The sequence below is a fragment of the Triticum urartu genome, chromosome 3A, assembly GCF_056163025.1.
Source record: "Triticum urartu cultivar PI428250 chromosome 3A, HENAU_Tu73, whole genome shotgun sequence".
Taxonomy (NCBI): Eukaryota; Viridiplantae; Streptophyta; class Magnoliopsida; order Poales; family Poaceae; genus Triticum; species Triticum urartu.
In genome coordinates, this window is record NC_141875.1 from 651,087,017 (window position 1) to 651,107,083 (window position 20,067).

Genomic DNA, 20,067 nt, shown 5'->3' on the forward strand with positions numbered 1-20,067 from the left:
TCGGCCATATTCCCACTTTCGGAGCTGATCATTTTACCTTTTTTTTTGTTTGGTTAATAGCATAGAAGTTAGATGAGACCTTGTTAACTCTCATCTATATGAGAATTAGTAAATCTAAAATATAAAACCATTTCTACGTCACTGTCGACAGTGACTTCTACCAGGCTTTAGGACGAGCGTAAATATAAAAGTGAGGACACAATCAAGATCTTATAGCTATAAGTAATTGATTTGAGAAATAATTATTTCAAAGTCGACAAAGCCAAAATCACCCTCTTGTATTTTCTCGTGGTGCATCAAGACCTGGACTGTGTCGATAGCTTGAAAAAATAAGTCTAAGAAACTGCGATACATATGAACAATCCATGTCTAATATTTAGCAAACTGCAGTACCCAAATTTGAAACACAGCTTGCAAGCAGGGTTTATCGGGCATTCAGCGGTAACAGATAGTTTTGCCAATCATTACTATGAACACTAGTTGTGTCTGTCATTCTTGTTTCTTAAGGAATGTGTCCCACTTAAAAATTTGTGGCGTGATAACTCATGAACACATGTTGTGTCTACATCATACATAAGTAAACATATCCAAGTCAATGCTCAAAAAGGTAAAACCAGTAGATTAAAAAACCCCTTGAGGCCCAACCATATTCCCCACTACGGAGACCGGAGCTGCCCCCATAACCAACCACGGAGCAAAAAACCAAAGAGCCATCGTGCCTATTACAACGCCCCGACGCGGCTGGGTTGGTTAGTTGTTACCCGGCCCCGTACCCCCACCACACCCCAAATCCACCGGGGACGCCGGCGGGCGGCACGGCACGGCCATGGCCACCGCGCCGGGCGTCCGCACGGTGGCCGCCGTCTTCGGGCTGCTGCTCCTCGCCTTCGCGCTCTCCTCCACCGTCATCTACCTCGCCTCCCCGGCCCGCGCCGCCTCCCCCAGCAGCATCCTCCTCAACCTCCGCCCCTTCGCCGCCCGCTGCCCGCCCACCCCGCCGCTCCGCGTCTTCATGTACGACCTCCCCCCGCGCTTCCACGTCGCCATGATGGCCTCGTCGAGGAACGGCGGCGGCGGCGCCGAGGGGAACTCCACCGCGTTCCCCGCCTGGCCGCCCTCCGCGGGCGGGATCAGGCGGCAGCACAGCGTGGAGTACTGGATGATGGCGTCCCTTCAGCAGCAGCGGCAGCAGGGGGGAGCGGCGGCGGAGGCCGTCCGCGTGCGGGATCCGGACGCCGCCGAGGCCTTCTTCGTGCCCTTCTTCTCCTCGCTCAGCTTCAACGTGCACGGCCGCAACATGACCGACCCCGACACCGAGGCCGACCGCCTCCTTCAGGTAGCAGCCGCTCCTCCACGCCCCCTTATCTCGCTGCTTTTGCTGGTGGCTCTGTCCTGTGGCCTGGAACGGATCATATCGGCTCCGATTGAGACGTCTCTGCTCTGAATTGCGTTTTGCGCCGTGGAAAATCGTTTGCGTAGGCACGACCATCCACGAACAGCCAAATTGCCCGGTGAAAACTGTACTTGCTACAAAACACACTAAACGGACGAAAGATCTCAATAGATTAATGATCCATTGAACACTGTAAGCTCATCAAAGATAAACACCCTGGCTTTGAACATTGCTCTCATGGCAGGTGTTCCATCGCTGTCGGCCACACTATTTAGCCGCAGTGGTCTCCCCAAATTATGGCAGACATGACAGGCCGCTATCTCCTTTACTTACAATGTGGCTTGCCTTGAAAGAAAAGAATGTTTGAGAATTAGCAAGTATAATTTGTGAGGTGTAGTGATATGGGTTTCCCTGTAAGCTATCTGGCTGGTTTGTGTATGAGTTGTAGTGGCAGATTAGTAGGCTCTGATCACCATGGATGTTCTTTGTGGAACTGAATTATAATTGCGGAATGAAATGCTGAAGTAACCTATTGTCTACTACACTTGACAGTACGTGTTCGTATGGTTTGATCTTGTAAGAAATTCTCGATTGGATATGGTGTGTGATGCTCCCTGTGCATTTTGAGGGCTAATTGATACTCTGTCCCAAAATAAGTGTTGCTGATTTAGTACAAAGTTTCACTAAATCAACGACACTTATTTTGGGACGGAGGGAGTACTACTTATTGTGCGTAGTATGGCCACAAGCAGACTTGATGCACATAACTTCTATGCATCATTCGTCGTGCTTACGAGCCACTGCAAATTTATAGCCGGCAATCAGGCAACGTTGGTTCTGTAAACTGTATTAGGATGATAACAGAGTAACTATGTGCTCTGTGACGATGACAATGAGGCTGGATTACATGTTTCTGTGTTCAGTGTCTCTCAGAATTGTGCACTGCACAGCCCATTATGTGTAATCCTAAGTAAATATGCTCCCAATCAAAGACCTGTCATATGGTGAAACCAATCAAAGCACATTATTTTGCTTGCATCGCATGTCACTTGATTATTATTTTGTTATGTCAACCTATAAAGTTTGCTTAGCCACAAAAAAATGTTTTTCTTAACTGTGGAAAATCCTGCAAGGCTTGGGTGAGAATAAAAATCACACAAAAGCTGTCTATAACTCTATCGGCATGCTCCCCTGTAAATGTGTAATTCTGTCCTCATTATGCGTAATCCTAAGTAAATATTTCATCAAGTATAATAACTAAATTAAACTGCCTTTTGAACTTGTTTCTATCTTGTTCTTGTAGGTGGAACTTATGGACATTCTATGGAAGTCTAAATATTGGCAACGATCTGCGGGACGTGACCATGTGATTCCGATGCATCACCCAAATGCTTTTAGATTTCTGCGAGATATGGTGAATGCATCTGTTCTTATAGTTTCAGACTTTGGGAGATACACGAAGGAACTGGCTTCCTTGAGGAAAGATGTTGTAGCACCATATGTGCATGTTGTAGATTCCTTCCTTAACGACGATGCATCTGATCCATTTGAGGCTCGCCCTACACTGCTTTTCTTTCGGGGGCGTACAGTCAGGAAAGATGTATGGAATTGGTTTATGTCTCAGCCTAGCATTTACTGTAGTGGGATTGTCTTGAGAGTATGGGATCCTAAGGGTGTTTTTTTCCCCAGGAAGGGAAAATCCGTGGAAAACTCGCGAAGTTATTAAAGGGCAAAGATGGTGTGCGCTTTGAAAATAGTCTTGCCACAGGTGACGGCATTAAAATCGTAAGCATTCTTTGTCATTCATACCCTTCTGTTTTTAGTGACATGGAATTAACTGGACTTGCCCCTCACCATACTAGTTCCTTCTAAGTGTATAGTGGCTTTTGTTTATGGTTTCGATATGTTGATGTGATTCTCTTCTCTGTTGAGGCTTCTTGATACGAGAACTGATATTTTATAAAATGTTTACTCCTTGCAGTCTACAGATGGCATGCGATCATCAAAGTTTTGCCTCCATCCCGCCGGGGATACTCCTTCGTCATGCCGGCTGTTTGATGCCATTGTCAGCCATTGCATTCCTGTGATTATCAGTAGCCGGATTGAGCTCCCTTTTGAGGATGAGATTGATTACAGCGAGTTCTCGCTTTTCTTCTCAGTTGAAGAAGCTCTAGAACCTGATTACTTGCTCAACCAGCTCAGACAGATGCCTAAAGAGAAGTGGGTTGAGATGTGGTCAAAGCTAAAAAACGTCTCTAGTCACTATGAATTCCAGTATCCCCCCAGGAAGGATGATGCCGTGAACATGATATGGCGGCAGGTGAGGAACAAAATCCCCGCGGTTAACCTTGCGATCCACAGGAGTAGGAGACTAAAAGTTCCAGACTGGTGGTGAGGATTTGGTGAATTGTGTACATATTCTCATATCGATGGCGAGACCGGCATCATTCATATGGTCCATGACGAAGCCATGGCGGTCCATACCTTGTGCATCATGACACTGGATCCAGGAAGATGTACTGACAGACACAAACATTTTTGCCCCTTTTCGTTGATCTTACAACACAGTAACCATTACCCCCCCTTGAGGTCATGATATAGTGAGAACGTGTAGTTATGTTATAGAGCATGTGCATTAGAAACACGCTTACAAACATGTGTACCAACAGACTGGATGTTGCAATGTATTCAAGTAGATATAATTTCTCTTACTAATTGGTACGTACTTCTTGAGCCCTTTAACAGCCAAGGTATCTTTTTTTGTTTGTTGATTGTTTTTGAGATAGCTGACCACTCATTTCAAGTGGTAACAGCCAAGGTATCTTTTGATATGTTCATTCTGTGTTTCCTATGAGAAAATCTCTGGGTGGCTGGGATCGACTGCTGGCCTGCTTATCTCATTGACTTGTTAGTAGTGGTAGCACACTAGGTTTCCAGGAAGTGAATCAGGATGTAAGAATTTTATATGGTGATGAGGAACAAACTGACTATGGTGTGGCCTGTGGAGAACACTTTTATCATGGGCTACTGATTTCTAGCTTGTCATGTCGGTCCTGTTTCCAGCAATTTTTTGGTGGGTATTGTGGAGAAGTAATTGGTGGCTGTGTTTCCTCCAACATCCAGACTGACAAGAAAAATCCCTGCAGATGATCTTATATTCACAAGAGTAGGAGATTAAAAGTCCCAAACGGCATCATTCAACTGGAATACTCGCCCTGAGACTGTAAAGAGCCAGAGCCCACTGCAACTCAAAGGATCAAAGTTTAATTTTAAGATCTGGTTGGGGTGCGCCTGCCCAGGCAATAGTGCAGTGCACTGGGCGACACCTAAGGACCCCAATGGCAAGCCACTGTGGTGAGCCCTCCCCCACAAAAAATAAATTTAATATCATTGTGGGCACATAGCCCACATATCAGATATTAAACTGATAAGAACAGATACTACACTTGATCTTATCCAAAAGGCCGAGAAAGGTATGAGTTGCAGCGTTGCTCTGCCCCTCTATTTGTAGCCTGCTCGCCCTCCCGTCCCCTCGTCGCTGGGCGAGGTGGTACTAAACGAGTCGCCTCTCGCGCGCGGCTGCGGAGCGCGGACGCTGCGCTGCGTGCCCCCCTGACCCCGAGCCAGCCTCTTTTTTGCATGGGCCTCCAGCGAGACGGCCTTTCCCGATGAGGCCTGTATTATGGGCCTGAGTTGCTCTCGGCTCTTGGAGGCCGAGCGCTGCCGGACTGCTCCATGCATATATATGGCGGCGCTTCTTGTACGTGGGATAGGTCAGCAGCGTTGCCACGTACGTACGGTGCACAAGACGCCAACGTAGCATCATACCAGCATCGAAGCGTGGTACGGCGGTGTTTAACAAAAGCAACCTAATCTAATCTTTGTGTGACACCCCATAGAACGTGAGTAATCTAATCTTTTCGAGAGAGACACGTGTAGTGGAAGAGATAGTTCACTTCCCAAGCAAAAAAAAAAGACGGAATATCATGCATCCAATTCCTAGACAAACAAACCATTTCAGTTGTGCAAAATTTCTTACATGTATACATGAACTTATACAAGAATGGAAAAATATCAACCAAGTTGCAAGCAAATCATTCTAAAGGTACCTGACATAGCTCATTTCATTTCATTTGTAAAGGAGTTTACTGGGAAATATCAAATATATACCGCGTCCACATCACAAAATTACAGAGCCCCAATCCTGTCACAGTAAACCACCATAACAGCATGCCAAGCGCAAAGTCTTATCTTTTTATTCACTACTTGTTTGAACAAAATAACCAATTTCTTGTAATTACAAGCTCAAATTAGTTCATAGAAAAGGTGAATATACTAATTGTAAACTTGTTGTTTCTGATGCTTGTTTTTGAAAAAACTACTCTTTTATTTTCAGATACTGGCTAGACCATTCCCACTGTGATACCAATCATCACATGTATACTTTATACCGACATCCATATATTAAGCAAAATTCAAACCGGCTTCATCAAGAGCTTACTATTTTCTTTTGATTCAAATTTACTTTGTGTCAGCGAGCAACATCAAAACGTTGAGCATCCTCAGTCGAGCATCATCAGACAAAGGACAGACCAACATCTGGCTATGAACACCAACTAAAATTCTTGGGATATTGGTGTCATGGACCTGTTCCCTCTGCTCAGCCTTAGATGAAGACCGAGACATGGGGAGGCCACCAACGGGGGTTGGGGGGGGGGGGGGGGGGCTACAATGTCATGGGGAAAGGTGGCGTGGGAGCGTGTGGGGAGGCATGATGGAGGATTTGGATGAGGTGTGTGGGTGTGTGCGCCAGGGGCGGAGGCAGGGGGTGCGAGCAGGGGTCGGACACCCCCCATCGCCTCGCCCCCCCCCCCCCCCCCCCTACGAGGTATCGTTACTTGGTTCTAGTACTGGTAGTTTATACGTATAGGTAACCTGTCGCAGACTTGCGGTTTTAATGAAAATGGCCGAGCATCGCAACTTCCTGGCCCAAAGCCCATAAAGCATCGAGTGACGTTGTACGTACACATCAGAAAAAAGGATTACGCGCAACTGTGAGATCGAGTTGTTTTAATTTCCTATCTTCCCGTAATTTTGTTCGTGGCTTCTAGGTCTGGTAGCTACGTATGACCTTGCGCCGCCTCCTGTGGCAGCGTCGCCTATAGCACTCTCGCACTCTCGCCTGTCGCTCCTTCCGCCGTTGTGGCACAAGCACAGCCGGGGTAGAAGGCACTCTTCGGGGCAATTGAATCCGCGCGCGAGAGAGAGACTACACTGATTGTTTGCTTCACCGGCGTCATGCATGAACAGATTAATTTCAAGGAATCGAGGTATATCACTGCTATATACTCCAGTAATATTTCTTTTTTGCGGGAATCCAGTAATCTATTTGAACCAGTACAATGCCTTACAAGGAATGGTTTAATTTATTCATTAGGTAAATCTGTAAGTTAGAAATCTAATTCCACTCGTTGTTTAGTGTCGCAAGAGTTGAACAATAAAAAGTCAATTTTCAAGCTCATTGCTTCTAGCTCAAATATTAATGAAAATGCAAACCCACTCACGGACCAACCAGTCATAGATGATAACTCTTACCGATGTTATTATCTATCAAACATATGTTGCCATATGCCCATACCAATTTTTTTTTGTATTGTGTCTCGCCCCCCTCATGGCTAAATCCTGGCTCCGCCCCTGGTGTGCGCGCGCGCCCTTGTTTGTTTGTTTTTCTGGTTTTTGCTTAACGTACACGGGAGGAAAGAAAAAACGGTCAATGGGGATGTACGACGACAAAAAAACCGGCTTGTAGGCAGGAGTAAACCTTGGAGGCGAGGAAGCGAACGGCCAATTCTCATTTAATAGTAGAGATCCATGGTCGAATACCCTCGATTTATAATAGTGAGAGGTGCATTGCGCGTGCAAGATCACTAAATTAATAAGAGAAACGAAGATGTTATAGATATTTCAACATGGCCCCAAACTATTGTAGATATCTATATTCTTTGATCCAAGGGTCATACGATCTCTTAACTTATATAAGAGGTAAGATTAGTAAATAGGCAATTTTATTTCTATTTGTTAAGGCATCGACTAATAATATGGAAATATATTGCTAAGCACTCTCGCAATATTGAGTATTATGTTAAAATAAAATAAGAACTTTCAGAATTAGGCACATGCTTTTAATTTATATACGTCAATATGTTTGCAATGTTGATAAGTCACTAAGTTGACATGTGGATGTAATTCTACATACAACTTTAAACCATTGCATTTGTTTTCAATCAAACTTCCGTTTCTTCAAAACAAAAACAGAGAATCCATCGACAACGGTTTGTTCCACATACAAAATTAACTCGGGCTTATTTTTTTGAATCTTTTAAGGCACACACAATTTGGCTAGATCCTTTTTAAAATATGTATAAGACTCTTAGAATTCATATATTTCATCTCCAAAAAAGTGGAGAATTAATGTGATCTCCTTAATTTCCTGAATAAAGTGTATGTTTTTTAGGAAAAACAGTAATGTGCATTAGTATTCCCCTTTTATGCCACGATGCATTAATTGGAGGATCCGATATACTAATAAATATCAGCAATTTTGGAGGAAGATAAATATCAACAAAAAGATAGCAGCACTCCCTCCGTTTCTAAATATATGTCTCTGTAGATATTTTACTATGGACACATACAGATGTATGTAGATGCATTTTAGAGTGTAGATTCACTCATTTTGCACAATACTAATAAATATTAGCAATTTTTTAGGAAGTTAAATATCAGCAATCAAAAGTAAGGGTCCGGAGTACCTAGGTCGCACCACAGTCAGAAGGACCTCAACAATGGCTCAACTTCTGGTTGTACATTTTGTTGTTTATTCGAAAGATAAAAGTACAAGGATGCACACATAGCGGATACAAATATGGAATCCAAATAGAGGCCTATCGAAAACAACACATACACTAAATGCGACTGAAGAGAAACAATAACGCTAAGGCCTAGAGTTGATCTCATATGGACAGAACCAGGCCGACTTTGTTGCCAAATTTACGCAGAACATTATTAGGAATTCAACATCGCTAAGTCTTGATCAAACTTCCTTCCATAAGTTCACCATTCTTACTGGCCGAACAGCATGTTGGCGTGCTGGTAGAGGTCCTTGTAGTAGATCTCCCTGATGGTCCCCTCGCTGACGCCGGTGGCCATGGACACGTCGCGGATGGATCTCCCGACGCCGGCGCGCTCGATGGCCATGTACATGACGGCGGCGGCGATGGAGTCGGGGTTGTGCCTCACGTCCAGGTTCTTCTCCAGCCTCGTCGCTGCCTCCAGCGCGGCGCCCACCTCCTTGTCCTCCATCCCGAGCAGCGAGCCGAAGCGGCGCATGTAGTCGCCCGGCCGCGCGATGGCGCCGATCATCATCATCTGCCCTCCCGCCTGCCCGCCCTCGTCATCTCTGAGGTAGTCCTTCATGACCTTGACGAGCCTCCCGATGTCCTTGACCCCCGCCGTGGCGCTGTCGCCCGTCACGGACGCCAGCTCCTTGAACGTCCGCGGCGTGCCCTCGGCGCGGCACGCCATGTGGAGGCAGGCCGCGTAGAGCGCCTGCCGGTTCCGGCACTTGCCGCCCTTGGGGAACGCCTTCGTGTTCTCCAGCTTCCTGATCACGTCCCTGGCGCGGTTCTTGACGGCCGCCGTCAGCTGCAGCCGCGCCGCCATGTCGTCGATGCCGTGGAAAGACTCGGCGAGCGCCCTGTCGGGCACCGGCCCCACCGCGCCGCGCATCCTCGGCGCGCCGCCGCCGCCGCCGCCCCGCGAAGGGCCGGCGCCGACCGCGCCGCGCATCCTCGGTAGTGGTGCCGAGGAGGCGCCCTCCCCCGCGTGCGTCCCGGCGTGGCCGGCCGCCTTGGAACGCTCGTCGCCTGCGGCGGGGTAGGCGACGGTGACGGCGGCCTGGGCGGGGGAAGGGTCGGCGGCACCGCCGACGCTGCGGCCGTCGACGCCCCCGACCTGGTTGAGGAAGGTGCGCCACTCGGAGGACTTGTCGACGTAGCGCTGGCCGAGGACGCGCGCGCACAGGGCGCAGACGGTGTCGCCGGAGGCGCGGTTGATGGCCACCGCGACGGCGCGGCGGCAGTCCGGGCAGTAGCGCATGGCGTTCGCGACGTCGCCCATTGCTCCGGCTGCCGCTCTCTCTCGCTAGGACTGAATTTGGTTTCGGGTTTGTGCTTGCGCTCCCTTGGGTGTGGCTTCTGGGTCGGTTGGTTGGGGTCTGGGCATCGCGCGATGGCCCCTTTTATAGACCCGTGGCCGTGGGCGATAAGGTCGGTGGGGGCCCGACTCCAACTCGCGCATCCATCATCTCCTCGTCTCGTTCCGGATCCAACACGAGCGTTTCTTTCCGATTCCGACCGGGAAACAAGTGCCGAGAGAGAGACCCACCTACCTACTCCCCCTTCCATAGGGTTTGGGCTTCGGTGCACCTACAATCTCAGCCTTGGGGTGCCGTCGAAATTTGACCTTTTTTTTACGGTGTGGATAGTATAATTTGGTCAAACCAATGTCATAGCCTTGACAAATAGTCTTAAAATCGCATTAATTTGTATGGTATTTGGTGTAGTAAAAATTCTTTTGCAACGAGGAAGAAAGGCCGTCCATCCGATGTGATGGTCCCCAAGATCCGCCCTGCTTCGGTGGTGATGGTGGCGATGGCAACGAGGAAGAAAGCCTGTCCATCCGATGTGATGGTCCCCTTCACAGTTGCCGGTGACTGATCTAGGAGACGGAGTTTGCGTCATCCCACACTTCCGACTTTGGTCGCTGCTGGACTGTGCCAAAACCGACGTACTACGTCATGGTCAATGGTTCATCCTATCCTTGTATTTAGATAGGCGTGTAGAGTCTCCGGGCTGCGCCGACGGTGGAGATATGGATTTTGTCCTACCTTTCCCGCTCCTTCCTAGCTCTAGCGCGATTAGGGTTTGCATGTGAAAGGGGAGGATGATGAGGTCGTCTCCTACTCGGACCCAGGGAAAGCCCATGGGGGCCCAGGCCCACATTCACCAAGTAACGGAATGTTGACCAACGTAACTGATTCTTCACTCGGACAAAAGAAGCTCGACGGCCGAAAGCATTGATTAAGACGTTTCCCTAATCATAAGAGCCTGCCGTTACTAGTGTATCAAGGCGCTCGTTGCAGTAGATAGTGGACATGCATAATTGCTAGATTAATTGACCTGTAACATAGAAGGCAAGGGGTAGCGAAATCTATATAAGCATCTACTTGACGATTGCCTACGGTTCGAAACTTTTGCACACACACATCCATAAGCAAGAGACACCATCTCCTCAGAACATGGCCTAGGATTTTTACCTCCATCGCAAGGGGTCTGAATCTGCACATCTTCTTGTATCACCCTCCCGTGTCTAGCGTGATCAAGCCTCATTCCCCCTCTCTTACTGTTAGAATCCCCCTCTCCCCCACGACAGAGGGGGAGGTCATTTCTAAAGGAGAAGGTACCTACGATGGAAAGATTCACCCTCTGATTTTACCAAGAATCATGCATGCGGAGGCCCACCTAAGATTTCTGATGTATTTTATATATCCCACCACATAGAATTTCACTATTTCACAATTTGATTTAAATAATTAAAATAAATTTCACAACTGACAACAACTATTTTAGAAGGATTTAAATTATTTCATAGCGACTTCCCTAATCATAAGAGCATGGTCGTTACTAGTGTATGAAGGCGCCCATTGTAGTAGATGGTGGGCATACATAATTGCTAGATTAATTGACCTGTAACGTAGAAGGCAAGGGGTTAGTGAAATCTATATAAGCATCTCATTGGCGACTGCTTATGGGTTCGGAACTTCTGCACACACACATCAATGGGGGCCAGGTCCACATTCACAAAGTAACGGAATGCTGACCAACTTGGTGGTTTACTCACTCGGGGGACACCCAAATGGAGATCCATTCGGAAGGAAGAACACCCATTCGGCTGATTCTTCACTCGGAAAAAGGAAGCTCGACGGCCAGAAGCATTGATTAGGATGTTTCTCTAATCATACAAGCCTACCGTTACTAGTGTATAAAGGCGCCCGTTGCAGTAGATAGTGGGCATACAAAATTGCTAGATTAATTGACCTGTAATGTAGAAGGAAAGGGGATATTGAAATCTATATAGGGACCTCCTTCACATTTGCTTACGGGTTCGGAACTTCTGCACACACACATCCATATGCAAAAAACACTCTCTCTAAAGAAGATGACATACGGTTTTTATCTCCATCGCAAGGGGCCTGAATCTGCATATCTTCTTGTGTCACCACCCTGCGTCTCGTGTGATCAAGCTGAAGGAAATATGCCCTAGAGGCAATAATAAAGTTATTATTTATTTCCTTACATCATGATAAATGTTTATCATTCATGCTAGAATTGTATTAACCGGAAACTTAGTACATGTGTGAATACATAGACAAGCAGAGTGTCACTAGTATGCCTCTACTTGACTAGCTCGTTGAATCAAAGATGGTTAAGTTTCCTAGCCATAGACATGAGTTGTCATTTGATTAACAGGATCACATCATTAGAGAATGATGTGATTGACTTGACCCATTCCATTAGCTTAGCACGATGATCGTTTAGTTTGTTGCTATTGCTTTCTCCATAACTTATACATGTTCCTATGACTATGAGATCATGCAACTCCCGAATACCGGAGGAGCACTTTGTGTGCTACTAAACGTCACAACGTAACTGGGTGATTATAAAGATGCTCTACAGGTGTCTCCGATGGTGTTTGTTGAGTTGGCATAGATCGAGATTAGGATTTGCCACTCCGATTGTCGGAGAAGTATCTCCGGGCCCTCTCGGTAATGCACATCAATATAAGCCTTGCAAGCAATGTGACTAATGAGTTAGTTGCGGGATGATGCATTATGGTATGAGTAAAGAGACTTGCCGGTAACGAGATTGAACTAGGTATTGAGATACCAACGATCGAATCTCGGGCAAGTAAGATACCGATGACAAAGGGAACAACGTATGTCGTTATGCGGTTTGACCGATAAAGATCTTCGTAGAATATGTAGGAACCAATATGAGCATCTAGGTTCCGCTATTGGTTATTGACCGGAGACGTGTCTCGGTCATGTCTACATAGTTCTCGAACCCGTAGGGTCCGCACGCTTAACGTTCAGTGACGATCGTATTATGAGTTTATGTGTTTTGATGTACCGAAGGTAGTTCGGAGTCCCGGATATGATCATGGACATGACGAGGAGTCTCGAAATGGTTGAGACATAAAGATCGATATATTGGACGACTATATTTGGACATTAGAATGGTTCCGGGTGAGATCGGGCATTTACCGATGAACCGGGAGGTTACTGGAACCCCCCGGGAGGTATATGGGCCTTATTGGGTCATAGTGGGAGAGAGAGGAGAAGGGAGCAAAGGAGGGGCGCCCCTCCCCAAGCCCAATCCGAATTGGGAGGGGGCTCGCCCCCTCCCCTTCCTTCCTCCTTCCTCCCCCTCCCTTCTCTCCTAATCCAACTAGGGAAAGGAGGGAATCCTACTCCCGGTGGGAGTAGGACTCCCCTTGGGGCGCGCCTAGGAGGCCGACCCCCTCCCCCTCCTCCACTCCTTTATATACGGGGGAGGGGCACCCCATAGACACACAAGTTGATCATTGATCTCTTAGTCGTGTGCGGTGCCCCCTCCACCATAATACACCTTGGTCATATCGTAGCAGTGTTTAGGCGAAGCCCTGTTCCGGTAGCATCATCATCACCGTCATCACGCCATTGTGCTGATGAAGCTCTCCCTCGACACTCTACTGGATCGTGAGTTCGTGGAACGTCACCAAGCCGAACGTGTGCAGATCACGGAGGTGTCGTACCTTCGGTGCTAGGATCGGTCGATCGTGAAGGCATACGACTACATCAACCGCGTTGTCATAACGCTTCCGCTTACGGTCTACAAGGGTACGTAGACAACACTCTTCCCTCTCGTTGCTATGCATCACCATGATCTTGCGTGTGCGCAGGATTTTTTTTTTTGAAATTACTACTTTCCCCAACAGTGGCATCCGAGCCAGGTTTATGCGTAGATGTTATATGCACAAGTAGAACACAAAGGAGTTGTGGGCGTGGGTATATACATATTGCTTGCCGTCACTAGTTGATTCTTGATTTGGCAGTATTGTTGGATGAAGCGGCCCAGACCGACATTACGCGTATGCTTACGCGAGACTGGTTCTACCGACGTGCTTCACACATAGGTGGCTGGTGGGTGTCAGTTTCTCCAACTTTAGTTGAATCGGATTCAATGAACATGGTTCTTTCTGAAGATCAAAAAGCAATCACTATACCGCGTTGTGGTTTTTGATGTGTAGGTAAGAACGGTTCTTGCTCAGCCCGTAGCAGCCACGTAAAACTTGCAACCACAAAGTAGAGGACGTCTAACTTGTTTTTGCAGGGCATGTTGTGATGTGATATGGTCAAGACATGATGCTAAATTTTATTGTATGAGATGATCATGTTCTGTAACACAGTTATCGGCAACTAGCAGGAGCCATATGGTTGTCGCTTTATTGTATGAAATGCAATCATCATGTAATTGCTTTACTTTATCACTAAGCGGTAGCGATAGTCGTAGAAGCAATAGTCGGCGAGACGACAACAGTGCTTCGATGGAGATCAAGGTATCAAGCCGATGACGATGGTGATCATGACGGTGCTTTGGAGATGGAGATCAAAGGCACAAGATGATGATGGCCATATCATATCACTTATATTGATTGCATGTGATGTTTATCCTTTATGCATCTTATTTTGCTTACTTCGACGGTAGCATTATAAGATGATCTCTCACTAAATTTCAAGGTATAAGTGTTCTCCCTGAGTATGCACCGTTGCGACAGTTCTTCGTGCCGAGACACCACGTGATGATCGGGTGTGATAAGCTCTACGTTCACATACAACGGGTGCAAGCCAGTTTTGCACACGTGGAATACTCGGGTTAAACTTGACGAGTCTAGCATATCCAAATATGGCCTCGGAACACTGGAGACCAAAAGGTCGAACGTGAATCATATAGTAGATATGATCAACATAGTGATGTTCACCATTGAAAACTACTCCATCTCACGTGATGATCAGACATGGTTTAGTTGATATGGATCACATGATCATTTAGATGACTAGAGGGATATCTATCTAAGTGGGAGTTCTTAAGTAATATGATTAATTGAACTTTAATATATCATGAACTTAGTCCTGATAGTATTTGCATAACTATGTTGTAGATCAATAGCTCGCGATGTAGCTCCCCGTTTATTTTTGATATGTTCCTAGAGAAAAACTATGTTGAAAGATGATAGTAGCAATGATGCGGACTGGGTCCGTGATCTAAGGATTATCCTCATTGCTGCACAGAAGAACTATGTACTTGATGCACCGCTAGGTGATGGACCTATTGCAGGAGCAGATGCAAACATTATGAACGTTTGGCAAGCTCGGTATGATAACTACTTGATAGTTTAGTGCGCCATGCTTTATGGCTTAGAACCGGGACTTCAAAAACGTTTTGAACGCCACGGAGCATATAAGATGTTCTAAGAGATGAAATTGGTATTTCAGACTCATGCCCGAGTCGAGAGGTATGAGACCTCTGACAAGTACTTTGCCTACATGATGGAGGAGAATAGCTCAACCAGTGAGCATGTACTCAGATTGTCTGAGTACTACAATCACTTGAATCAATTGGGAGTTAATCTTCCAGATAAAATAGTGATTGACAGAGTTCTCTAGTGAAAGTGCAACTATCCCTAGGTCGTTTTTGGTAATTCCTAACAACATATCTCATTGAGCTAATGCTATTTCAAGATTAATATTTCAGGAAAGCTCAATGATTGGCATGGCATGGATGAGAAAAGTGAACCCCTCAAAATGCTAAGGACAAAAGGATTGGCTCAAGCTCAAAGCTCAAGACTCTACATTTTCTATTTTAGTGATCCAAGATCACATTGAGTCTATAGGAAAAGCCAATACTATCAAGGAGGGATGAGGTGTTGCTTAATGAGGCTGATATGCTCCAAAACCCTCAACTACTTTCTCACATCCACATATGACCTAAACCAAAAGTCAAACTCAGCCCCACCGATTCTTTCTATCCGGCGCCACCAAGTTCAGGTGTCATAGCCACTGCCACAAACCCTAGGCAAATCGGTCTCACCAATAGGGATCTCGGTCTCACCGAGATGGGATTGTAATCTCTCTGTTTCCCTTCGTAACATTTCGGTCCCACCGAGATGAGCGATCGGTCCCACCGAGATTGCAATGTAAACTCTCTGTTTCCCTTTCGTAACATTCCGGTCTCACCGAAATGAGCGAATCGGTCCCACCGAGTTTACCTGACCAAGTCTCTGGCTAGCTTATTACCAAAATTGGTCTCACCGAGTTTGTGTAATCGGTCTCACCGAGATTACGTTATGCCCTAACCCTAACCATATCGGTCCTACCGAGTTGCATGTCGGTCCCACCGAAAATCCTAACGGTCACTAGATTTGCTGAATTGGTCCGACCGAGTTTATCAATTCGGTCCCACCGAGATTGGCAAGTTGCGTGTAACGGTTAGATTTTGTGTCGAGGCTATATATACCCCTCCACCTCCTCTTCATTCGTGGAGAGAGCCATCGGAATGAACCTACACTTCCAACTTACTTTTTCTGAGAGTGAACCACCTACACTTGTGTTGAGGCCAAGATATTCCATTCCTGCCATATGAATCTTGATCTCTAGCCTTCCCCAAGTTGCTTTCCACTCAAATCTTATTTCCACCAAATCCATATCCTGTGAGAGAGTTGAGTGTTGGGGAGACTATCATTTGAAGCACAAGAGCAAGGAGTTCATCATCAACACACCATTTGTTACTTCTTGGAGAGTGGTGTCTCCTAGATTGGCTAGGTGTCACTTGGGAGCCTCCGACAAGATTGTGGAGTTGAACCAAGGAGTTTGTAAGGGCAAGGAGATCGCCTACTCCGTGAAGATCTACCACTAGTGAGGCAAGTCCTTCGTGGGCGACAGCCATGGTGTGATAGACAAGGTTGCTTCTTCATGGACCCTTCGTGGGTGGAGCCCTCCGTGCACTCGCGCAGCCGTTACCCTTCGTGGGTTGAAGTCTCCATCAACATGGATGTACGATAGCACCACATATCGGAACCACGACAAAAACATCCGTGTCTCCTATTGCGTTTGAATCCTCCAAACCCTTCCCTTTACATTCTTGCAAGTTGCATGCTTTACTTTCCGCTGCTCATATACTCTTTGCATGCTTGCTTGAATTGTGTTAAGATTGCTTGACTTGTCCAAAGTTGCTAAAATCTGCCAAGAACTAAAATTGGGAAAAGGATAAGTTTTATTTGGTCAAGTAGTCTAATCACACCCCTCTAGACATACTTTCGATCCTACAAGTGGTATCAGAGCTTTGGTCTCCATTTGCTTTGATTTCCATAGCTTTTGGTAGTCATAGCCTTGGTTTCACAACCTAGGAGAGTATGGCGTCTAGTGAGGGAAATTACCACCATAGAGGTCCTTACTTTGATGGTACTAATTTTGCTAGTTGGAAGCATAAGATGAAAATGCATAATCTTGGACATAACACCGCTGTATGGGCTATTGTGTGTATTGGCTTGCAAGGTGAATTCTTTGATGGGAGAGAACCGAATCGTGAAGCTACAGCGGAAGAGTTGAAGATGCTGCAATACAATGCTCAAGCTTGTGATATCCTCTTCAACGGATTGTGCCCCGAAGAATTCAACAAAATTAGCCGTCTTGAGAATGCAAAGGAAATTTGGGATACTTTGATTGATATGCACGAAGGTACCGACTCCGTCAAGGAATCCAAGTTGGATGTGCTTCAAAGTCAGCTTGACAAGTTCAAAATGAAGGATGGTGAAGGTGTCGCTGAAATGTACTCTAGGCTTGCTCTTATCACAAATGAGATCGCCGACTTAGGAAGTGAAGAGATGAACGACAAATTCATCATCAAGAAAATCCTAAGAGCTTTGGACGGAAAATATGATACCGTATGCACATTGATCCAAATGATGCCCAATTACAAAGATCTCAAACCAATGGAAGTCATTGGAAGAATTGTTGCTCATGAGATGTCACTCAAGGATAAGGATGAGCTCCATAACAAGTCAAGTGGTGCTTACAAAGCCTCATGTGAAGCTCCCACATCATCAAGTGAGAAACAAACCTTCAATGAAGAATTGAGCCTAATGGTGAAGAACTTCAACAAGTTCTACAAGAGTAGAAGCAAAGAGAGAAGTTCCAAGTCAAGGTCCTACAATGACAAAAGATCTTCTAGTCGAGAGCGAAATTGCTGCAATTGTGGAAGACCCGGACACTATTCCAATGAGTGTACGACACCCTACAAGAGAAGAGAAGATTCTCCAAAAAGAAGAAGTAGAAGAGAAGAATCACCATCAAGAGAGAGGAGTAGAGATGATCGTTATGAACGAACAACATCCCAGAGAAGCAAGGATTCGGAAAGAAAGGACAAGTCATCAAGGAGCTACACAAAACGAAGACATCAAGCTCATGTTGGTGAATGGGTATCCAGCTCCGACTCCGACAATCACTCCGAGAGAAGCTATCACTCCGACTCCGATATACTCAAGATGAAGGTGTTGCCGGTCTAGCACTTGTGTCAACCAACTCCTACGACATATTTGATTCACAAAATGAAGGACTTGGAAGATGCTTCATGGCTAAAGGCCCAAAGGTACCACACCCCGAGTACGTTGATTTCAATAGTGATGAAGATGACTTGTTAGGTGATGATGATTTGCTTGTTGACAACTCTAGTGATGAATACTATGATAAAACGTTAATTAATCATGCTAGTCAAGATAAACCGAATGACAATGATAAGGAGAAGATTGAGTTTCTAACTAAAGAACTAAACACTCTTAAGTTAGCTCATGAAACTATCTTAGGAGATCATCGAGAACTTTTAAGGACTCATGAGAAATTACGTTTTGAAAAGCTCAACCTTGAGCAAGAGCATGAGTTATGAAAGGCAATCAATGATGATCTTCGCAAGAAAAGTTCTTCTTACATTGCCAAGCGTTTACTCTTATCCACTTACATGCCTCAAGTCAAGTCTAGTAACAAGAACAAGAAAAATTCTTCCTCTAGTAGTAACAATAATCATGCTAAATCTAATGTTGTTGCTTCTAGTAGTTCTCTTGATTCCACTAATGATTCTCTTAGCCAAGTTACACTTGAGCAAGAAAATAGCTTATTGAAGGGAATTATAGAGAAAGGTGTTTACAAGAGCCTTGCCAGGAGTAAGCAATTCGAGGAAATTGTACGCAAGCAAGGAAGGCACCAGAAGAACCAAGGTGTTGGTTTTGAACGAAAGTTCAATGCCAATGGAGTTGAGTGGGAAGAAGATCAATACCCCAAGATGAAGTTTGTTCCTCAATAAAAGAAGTATGATCCTACTTCCTTCAAAGGGACACATGCTCAAGATGATCTTCCACCACATGACCATGAGCAAAAAGGCAAGGATAAGCTTCAAGAGGAAATTGATGCATTTGAAGAAGCACCCAAGGCCTTGGTTAAGTGGGTTCCCAAGACTACATCAAGTTCTACTTCATCAATTACGACTACAACTCCAAGGATTCCCATCAAGATGATGTGGATCCCGAAGAAGAAGAACTAGAGAGTTCCTGAGGGTGACTCCGCCAACATACTTCACTCTTATCATTTTGGCAAGAACAAGTGCAATCAACTTCCACATCTTGCACTAGTTCAAGGAGTCACAAACCATATTGTTGGTAAGACAAGGGACAAGGTAACCTAATGCTTTCATAGACATCATCTTGTGTGTGCATCACTCTATGTCTATGGATATCCTTGTTTGTTCCTTGTGGGACTAACCCGTGTAGGTATTGAAAGTGCAACTCACTCCAAAGGATTGCTCCAAATGATCTACATCAACATTGAGCATCCACATCTTCAACACCTACATGAAGTCATCATCGACAAAACCCAAGGTTAGTTCATCCCTCTTAGGGGGGGGGGATCTCACATCTAGGGGGAGCTTTACTCTAATGGTGTGAACACAAAAATGCTTTATGTAAAAGTGGTAACCCCACTTGTGCTTAAACGATGAGTATGACCTATGATCAAATGTTCTCATTTGAATCCTAAGTCAATATACTCATATATAGATGACCTAGTCATCGCCAATTGCTTGATAGATGCTAGAATTGGTTGTGCATGCTTTGCCACATATTTCATTTGCCATTTTATTGTGTGAGCATGTTGGTTGCATAATTTACTCATTCGAGGACATCCACTTGTTGTTTTGATTGCTTGGTTCCTTTTTCTTTTGCCAAGTGGATGGACAAGAATGCCTAAGAACCTTCTCTAGCTATCTATGCTTTTCTTGTCTCAAACTCTATTCATGCTACATCACAAAGTTTGATCAAGTCAGATTCGAACCACTGTGTGAGGAGCACTCGGAGTCCCCGATTCGTCATAGACTTAAACTTCCAAAACTTCTTTGTGCGTTTCGGTCTGACCGATTCATCCATTTTGGTCATACCGAGATCACTAAGTCGATCTAGGTTTTCAATCTCGGTGC

The 20,067-nt window shown here is 45.6% G+C and overlaps 2 protein-coding genes and 1 non-coding gene across 3 annotated transcripts; 1 reads left to right on the top strand and 2 right to left on the bottom strand.

Annotated features, from left to right (window-relative positions):
* The first annotated feature begins 679 nt into the window (after positions 1-679).
* On the top strand, positions 680-4,108 carry LOC125545754 (Exostosin family protein). The gene is made up of 4 exons (XM_048709787.2): positions 680-1,336; positions 2,697-2,993; positions 3,083-3,178; positions 3,375-4,108. Exons 1-4 carry the CDS (start codon positions 827-829, stop codon positions 3,786-3,788), a joined length of 1,317 nt encoding a protein of 438 aa, XP_048565744.1. The 5' UTR covers positions 680-826; the 3' UTR covers positions 3,789-4,108.
* A 565-nt stretch (positions 4,109-4,673) lies between these two features.
* LOC125549786 (U2 spliceosomal RNA) lies at positions 4,674-4,870 on the bottom strand. Its single transcript, XR_007301505.2, has one exon. It is a non-coding gene; the product is annotated as a U2 spliceosomal RNA (small nuclear RNA).
* Positions 4,871-8,318: 3,448 nt separating this feature from the next.
* LOC147981099 (transcription initiation factor IIB-2-like) lies at positions 8,319-9,680 on the bottom strand. Its single transcript, XM_087517031.1, has one exon. The coding sequence runs from the start codon at positions 9,566-9,568 to the stop codon at positions 8,513-8,515; it is 1,056 nt and encodes a 351-aa protein (XP_087373157.1). The 5' UTR covers positions 9,569-9,680; the 3' UTR covers positions 8,319-8,512.
* Positions 9,681-20,067: the final 10,387 nt, after the last annotated feature.